At 34.9% G+C, this 8,360-nt stretch overlaps 1 protein-coding gene across 2 annotated transcripts; it reads right to left on the bottom strand.

Annotated features, from left to right (window-relative positions):
• Positions 1-1,929: 1,929 nt before the first annotated feature.
• LOC107625300 (uncharacterized) lies at positions 1,930-8,137 on the bottom strand. 2 transcript variants are annotated; one of them, XM_016327909.3, is made up of 5 exons: positions 7,470-8,137; positions 4,449-4,561; positions 3,988-4,359; positions 3,066-3,831; positions 1,930-2,444 (listed from the first exon to the last, which is right to left on the bottom strand). In XM_016327909.3, exons 1-5 carry the CDS (start codon positions 7,693-7,695, stop codon positions 2,374-2,376), a joined length of 1,548 nt encoding a protein of 515 aa, XP_016183395.1. In that variant the 5' UTR covers positions 7,696-8,137; the 3' UTR covers positions 1,930-2,373. The 2 variants fall into 2 exon arrangements, with proteins under 2 accessions (XP_016183395.1, XP_088362399.1); XM_088506273.1 differs by having other exon boundaries at positions 1,930-2,435; positions 7,470-8,061.
• Positions 8,138-8,360: the final 223 nt, after the last annotated feature.

Below are 8,360 nucleotides of genomic sequence, written 5' to 3'. Positions count from 1 at the left end.
GAAGAGCAGAGTGGTAATAAGTAGTGTGGTATTGTTTTATTTTTTTGTAGTTACTTGAATTAGTTGTTTAATTTGTTGATATATTTTATTGGTTGATATAATTTGTAGTCTAAGTCATTGGATCCTGAGGGAACACAGGCGAAAACCTTCTAGTATACCCATACCTTGAAGGCCAACAAGGAGAGACTTGTTAATGAGTGGTCTGTGGCCTATTACATGAGTTTAAATTAATTCTAAGTTTCAAATTTATTTGGTTTAAAGTCAATTATTTAACTGTTATCCTAATCACAACGTGTGTAACACAGGAGAATTACATGCAGAGGTTGAAGGCCACGACCCAGCAATCTCAGCCGCCTAGTGGGAACAACAAAGTCGGCTCCAAGACCTCAGTGGTAGATCCTGATAGGGTTTGGAACGAGACCACCTTTGAACCCCACAAGAATCGCCGCTTCGGGTTGGGGTCGTTCTTCGCTAGTGGCCTCCACTCCTCCGTGTTGGCGGCTTCCTCTACCTCTGCCTCTGCCTCTACCACCAGCCCTGCTAATCCCCAAGAAGTTGTCAACTTGAGGGAGGAGGTGCAGAAGCCGACACAGGAGCTTCACCAACTAGCGGAGCAGTCTAAGCAGCGGTACAACGACCTTCTTGCATGCGTAGGAGGATCGTTGCCATCAACTCAGACCTGACAGAGTAGCTAGAGCATTTGCAAAAGAAGATAGAGGTGTACAACTAGCAGATGCACAATGGAGCCAACAGCACTGAAGGCAACGGCGTTGCTGGTTCTAGTGGCAACGCTGGTGGGGCACCGACATCAGCACCTACTCTGCTGCCTCAGCAGGGGAACCCCGACCATAATGACGATGACGATTATCGAGATCTGTAGGGTTTAGGGATTTTATTTTGTCTAGTTCATTGTGTTCTACTTCTGTAATATTTTATTATATTTAGACTATTTATTTTTAATAAAATAATTTGTTGATTTCTAGTAATTTTAGAGTTCTGATAACAATTTTGTTTACAAGAGTTTTAATTTGACTATTAATTATGGCTTAACTGTGCCAAAAAAAAAACAGAAAAAAATAAAATAAAAACTACCCTAAGATTTATCAGCAGATAAAACTGATGGTAACTTGACACCTAAACTACCATAGAGTTTAGGGTTTAGGATTTACCGTAGGATTTATCGGCGGATAAAATTACCATGGGATTAATCAGATGGTAATTATCAACTCAATCTCAACAAATCCATTGAAAATACCAACAAAAATTCCGTCAGTAATTGGCGTCGCCAAATATGTTTAATTTTTTTTTCCCTAATAGGCTACAATTAACTACACCACTAGTTGGTTATATATATATATATATATATATAACACGTAAACTAAAGATAGATTAAATTTATCTCAAATGGTTATTCATATCTATTTATATTATATAAAAATTATTACCTAATTAATGTAAAATGAGCTTATGCCATATAATTAATCCTAATTACAAATTTAATAATATTATAAGGACCAATATAATAATAATAATAATAATAATAATAATAATAATAATAAACAAAAATTACGAAGCCTGGCAATCCTCTTTTTACTGCGCAAATGTTTTGTTCCTTTGATTTCTTTTTCCAGTGATGAACACTATCAGTTTGTTAAACTAACATTTCCCACTTAAAATAATTAAGCGACGCAGAAATATCTGCTTTGTTATTATACGGCAGATCTTGGGAAAACATCTTTTCTTGATCATTCATTTATCTAAACTACAAAAGATAAATAAATAAATAAATAAATAAGAAATTGACCTGGAAGAAACTAAAGTGCCATTTTCTACATTGTTTGGCTGTATTTTGTTCACGTGGGTTGAGACTTGAGAGAGACACAAAACGCGTAATAAGCGAGAGCTGAAAGAAGTCACATGGGAAACAAGTCAACAACAACAGATGTGTTTCATTGGCTCATTCGATTTAACATTTCTAGTCTTAGCTTGGCCAACACCTTTAGCTGCCTTGTAGAATGATACATAACAAATTACATGCAATGAGAACCAAAAATAAAATATAAGCATATTGTCACATTTTTTTTTTTTCTCGTCATTTTCATTTCCACCTTACTTCACATAACAACGATGATGCTTGTAAAGGCCTGCCACTTGTGGACTTTGACCTGAAAATGCATACACCGACTCCCCGCCCCCCCCCCCCCCCCTCTCTCTCTCCTTTTTCCCTTCTCTTTGGGTACATTCCCACTGGATATATCTTAATCAACTATTTACACTCATAATGACAACTTACATCCACTCACAATGACTAGTTCACATTTTTAGTAATTTCTAGTTTGTTTGTCTGGCCGGATTGTACAGTTTAGAACATGATTATACATGTAATACAAGTAGTACAAACATTACGGATGCCCAATTAACAGTCCCAAGATAGCCTGCAGAAGCTGCAAAAGCATGATATTAGCTTATGAGAAGCAACAACATTTACTCTGTAAGAGTTTCCCCTGGATACCAAGAGTGCTCAAAAAAATGCTAAAAGAGAAACTTTTAGGATGCAAATGGAAATTGACGGTTAACTTGATTCCAATGACAAACTTTCCCCTTTTCAACTTCAAGCTACTTGTTTCTAATTATTAGTAAACAGACAATCTAATATCAAGATAAATGGATAAATTGTATTAGCGTAATAACTGGAAGTCCTAATTCATTATCTTAATTTTCAAATGGATAAAAAATTCATATATATATATATATATATATATAAACCAATCACATTCGGTTTCTTTTTGTATGACCATTCATGCGGTCAAGATAAAAAATAGTTATTTTTACTCATGTGACATTATGTAATTGGATGCACATGTTAAACTGTTTTATACTGATAGTACATCAAAATTAAAGAGACAAAATATTGAAAAGCCTAAAACTTTATTTATTTAGAAATTAGGAGAAGAGTTTAGGAATCCGAATAATTTTCATTGTATTAAAACATGCAATTGTGAAAATTTTGGTAACAATGGTTGCCTTGCTTGTAACATTATTACAAAATCATTAAGCATACTTACATGAAGATGGTGATGGCCCAGTTGAATATGTGTCGGAATGAGCTGCAGCTGGTTCATTCTTAGGTGCAGGTGACTCAGCATGTGCAAAAGCTACATTTGGTAAAGGACTCTCAGCAGGAATTGAATGAGAGATGTATGCTGGGGATTCAACCCGTTGTTTTGGTGATTCAACAGGATAGTGCAGAGAAGCAGTATGAGCAACTGCAGGAGTTACATGACTATGTTTCAAAGCTTTCCGAGTAGACCTCTTCTTATACACAGGTTGACAACTAGGAGGCTGAGCATGATAGCTTCTACCTATTGCAGGCACACTTGCAGCAGGAGAACCAACTTCAGGTGGAGTTGCACCTTCTGTAGATGCAGATGCAGGTGCAGGTGCAGGTGCAGGTGTAGGTGAACTTGCAGGGGATAGATGAGCACTGAGGTGATCATTATGAAGCTGATGGTGATGGTGGTGGCGATGATGGTGGTGGTGTGTATGAGGCATAGGACCAGGAGCAGAAGAGGGCGACTGGATAGAGCCACTACCCCTACTGCCATTAAGAGAATGTTGCAAGATGGAGGAAAGTTGGACCTGCTTAACCCTGCCAAATTGAGTGTTATTCAAGCCGAGGTTATCTGAACGGGGTCCGGTAATGGTTTGTGCTAGTTGCTTTAGTCTCTCCTTTGATGGAGTAATCCCATATTCAAGTAAGACAGACGCCTGAACAATTGTAGGAGCAGCTATTGTTGAACCTTCAGAATTTGATAAGACGACATACACATTCTGCATAGCACAATAACTATAAATCAGTAATAGCTTCGAAAACTTTAGTTACACATGGGGAACCTATGTTGGCCCGCTACAATGGAGGGCTCACATATTATCACAATCAATGAAATATAATGGAAAAGACTATAGAAAGAAATAGCAATGACAAACCTCATCAGATGCCAAATGTAATCCAGACTTTAGCTGACTTGTCAGCCTATCAAAACTAGATTGTATTTGATAAATAGAGAAATATAAAGTAAAGTTGAATAGAGGTTGCACGTGCTGCAGAGGAAACACCTTCTGTTCCGGAATTATAGTGATTCCTCCCTTAAATTTTAGCACCTCAAAAAAGGAGGGTTTTCCAAACAAGGATGGAGTAAGTTGGAGGAACGATTGGCGGATAACCAAAGATTTAAATAATGCCCTAATCAAACTGAGGGTAGCTGAGGACATTTCAGAATATTTACGATCAGGATCAACTGCAAATACCACTTTTGTTGTGTTTGATCCTGGGAAGGAATCTAGAGACAAGATGACCACCTGGTTTCAAAATCATGAATAAAATTATTATGCAATATTACTAATATAATAAGTTCCTGAGAAAGAAAGAAAGAAAGAAAGGGTGATACTTTGGTAGAGGGAACTCCAATCTCTTCAAAAATGTCATTTGCAAGCTGCACGGTGTTTTCTTCTAACAAAGAAGCTGGCTTCTCAAGGAAAAATCTTGCAACAATATCATGCCCTGAAAAGATAAACAATATTATAAAGTTAAAAGAATTTGATTATCTATCTTAAATTAGTAAAATATTACATGCTGTACCTTAAAAATCACAGAACACACTGTAACACATAAGCCGAAGTGCATAGTAGCTTATTTATATAATTACAACAAGGTTCTTCAAATATCACAAAATTGAAAGGTGTCACAACGGCTCAACATAAAATGGTTGCATTGAGCTGCACGTCTCCCATAGTCTATATGAATTATCAATCATTTGAAATTCTGTCTTAGACATTACATATGTATTATTAGACTGTGTCACAGCTAGCAGTATGTCAAACTGCACAACCAGAATGAGCCCTACGACCTAGACTAGACCAGGAAGGAAAAAGAATATAATTCCATCTAGCTGTACGTTTTCTTGATGAAGACTATTAAATTCCAATCTGCAAGCAGCATGCTGAATAAATGAACAGATACAGCAATATTTATCAAAACAATAAGAAAGGAAGAAAAAGGGTCAATAAAAAATTAAAAGTAAAAGCCGTAAACAATGCAAAAGTGGACACTTGTAGTTGAGTTCTATTACAAACATATCTCCATAAAATTACATAAAGGAATCTTATATCCACGAGATTCACATCCATAAATAAAATTTAGAACTCTTTTCTCTGAGCCATACATTACTCTTTTCTTGGGAAGGGAATTACAAAAGGTATAAAGTAAAGAGAAATATAGTTAAGTTACTTGCATTGCTTGCATCTAGGGCAGTAGTTACAAATCAAAATTACATTTACCTTCTGAAAAATTTAAAACAAAATATATTACTGACACATACAGATACAAGTTACGTATCATCATGGCATTATTTCTCGTAATTATTTTACTTTACATGGTATTTTAATTACTCCATATTTAAACTTACTTTGGTAAAACTTTTACTTTTTAAAAGTTATAGCATCTATCTTTGGTAAATTAAATTAAAAATGACTTAATAAGCACAACCAATATTGGTAAAATAGCTTTTAAAATTTAAAAACATTATAATAGACATTAATGTAAGAATTAAATTTGGATATTAATTAATATATGAGGTTATATTAGACTTTTTAATTTTGATAAGCACAAGTCATCTTTAAAAAGCTCTACCTTAGGTGCTTTGAAAGGCATCTGCATCTTTTAAAAGCTGCAAATAAAAGCACATGTTCTTTTTCGTTTACTAAACGCAAATGAGGAGCTTGTGATTTTGAAAAGCACAAGCACTTCTTCAAAAAAACTTTACCAAATCAAGCCTTAATGTCTTATTGGTTCTGCATCACTGGCAGACATAAAAAAAATTCCTGAAAACAAATAGGTATTCATCAAGACATGAACTGAGTAAAGTTTTTCCTATTGAATATTTTAGGAAATAAACTTATTTAATTGCAATAATATCTCTGACAGCTTAGAACACTCGAAAGACCTCCACATCAATATGATATATAGTTGTGCAAGTGTATTCAAGTGGGACAGTGCACACCACAACAGTTATATTACCATTCGCTTTGCGGCTAAGTCTTAATCTGAATGTGCAAGACACGATTATCTGATTTTCTACATAAGGAATACTCTAAAGACACAAACAAAAACTAATATCAAAGATCAAACATAGCTGATAATTTGAAGGCCCCCAGAACATACAAATAAATAAATAAAATAATTGAGTTCAACTTATGGTCATGACATATATCACTAACCGAAAATATAACTTCCAATTTGGAATTCGAAAATTTGAGATAAGAGAAGAATTGAAGAGGATGGATGATAGGAAAAACAGTTAGAGCTAGTTAGTATACCCTATATTTTAGGAATGTAGGGTAGCCATAGGTGCTCTGGCAAGATATGCAGACTTAGCAAGCAGAAAGCTTCAAATATCAAGTTCTAAATTCAAAGAAAAAAAAAAGTCGTACTATACTATTTCCCAGATCGATCACAAATTATAGTAATGCATAAGATTGTGTCGCCCTAAAACTTGAAAAGCTTTGGTATTCATTGGTACTACTAATATAGAAAACTTATTCGGGAAAGTAAATGATTACAACTTATAATCGTGATAAAACTGACTAGTTTTCTAAGTGATTAAAAAAATATTAGTTATCAAACGCATTGTCCATGCTGTTCAAATTTCACTCTCAAGAGTTAAAGCAAAATTATCAAAATATCATAATAAGAGTAAAGCCTACTTGAGGCCGATTCCAGAATTAGCAATGTAGCCCCAAAAATAAAAATGGTAAGCCCTCGGGAATAAATCTTCAAAATTAAAAAAAAAAAACAAAAAGAAAGCTATTCCTAAAAATGCAAGCCCTCGGGAATAAATCTTCAACATTACTTAAAATAGATATCGGGAAAGTAATTCCCTTAATAGCTACCAAAAGAAAAGCTATTTCCTAAATTAATAAAACACGAGCAACATACAAATCCCTTCTTTTGCGTACAGTATCTAAACGGTTAAATCTAAATCTCTTTTATTAGAAATTAAAAAACAAAAATAACAATAAAAATAAATCAGCCAAGCCATCAACCCAATTCCAAATAACCTAACAAACAAAAATTATTCACATATGGTAACATTGATTCCACACCAGTGACGCAAGTAACATTAATTCATACACCAAATTGAGAATTAAACAAACTAAAAAAATAATAATTATCCAAATCAAACCCCATATTCCGCAACCCCAATCATTTTCTTTTTCCTGAAACAACACAATGACCTAGAATATAGGATTCCCAAAATCAAAATCACACTAATTTCCATTTTCGGAAAAAAGAAAAAGAAAAAATAACTGAACACACAAGCCGGACATAGATCCAAGCCAATGAAACAATGCCGCAGCCAAAAATCTTTAAAAAAAGAACAATAAAACCCATAGATGAATAGTAACCTTACCTTTATACTGTGAATGGGAAAGTGGATCCTTCTGATCTGAGAAGTTAGCGAACGGTGGCAAGAAGAATAGAGCCGACAGGAACACGGCGGCGGAGAAGAGCAAGACGAGAAGGCATCTGAGACTAAAAGAAAAGGAACCGCCGACAGCCACATTGGGCCTCGGATCTTCCGCGGCGGCGGCGCCGGGAGGCAAAGGTTGGTGGTGCTCTTCGTCGGACTTTCCCATTGGGAGCAATGCCGGTCAAGATCCATCCCCGGCTGAGTTTGGTGCACCCATTTAACAAACGAGAGTGACCAAAATAGAAGCTCTGTGATGAAATCTTTTCCCCCTTTTTCTTCTTTTCTTCTTTTTTCTTTTTCCACCTTAGAACAGAAAAAGTTATAAGGTAGTGTGTGTGGGTGAAATTTTTCTGGTTTATGAAATGCTGATGAGAATTGATGTCTTTTTATTTTTAGTTAGGGCTTCAGCTTCAAAGGAAGAGGCAGAGATGATGGGTAAAGGGTAGCTGTGTGTGAGAGAGAGAGAGAGAGAGAGTTAACTTGTGTAGCAAAAATGAGAACTACAGTCACCATACTAGTAGTACGACAGTGTGGTCGGGGTATATTTTTTTTCTTTATTTTAATTACTGCCATTTTTTATTTAGAAAATAAAATTCCTTTCAAATTTTGAAAGCGAAGTAAAGAGTAAAGACTAAAGCAGGGTTGGATGATGTAGCCTTGTCTACGGAAACAATTCAATTCATTAAATCAACCACGTGTCGGTCACACAATTTTTTTAATGTAAATAAATTTTCCATTATTTTTTTTAAAAAAATAACAAATAAGTCCTTAACTTTTTTTTTAATTCACAAACATTTAAGTCTTTAAAAATTTAAAAATACATTTAAATCT

The sequence above is a fragment of the Arachis ipaensis genome, chromosome B2, assembly GCF_059453495.1.
Source record: "Arachis ipaensis isolate K30076 ecotype BB chromosome B2, ASM5945349v1, whole genome shotgun sequence".
NCBI classification, from domain to species: Eukaryota; Viridiplantae; Streptophyta; class Magnoliopsida; order Fabales; family Fabaceae; genus Arachis; species Arachis ipaensis.
Note: the sequence above shows the minus strand (reverse complement) of the source record. Positions and strands in the feature narration are given on the sequence as shown.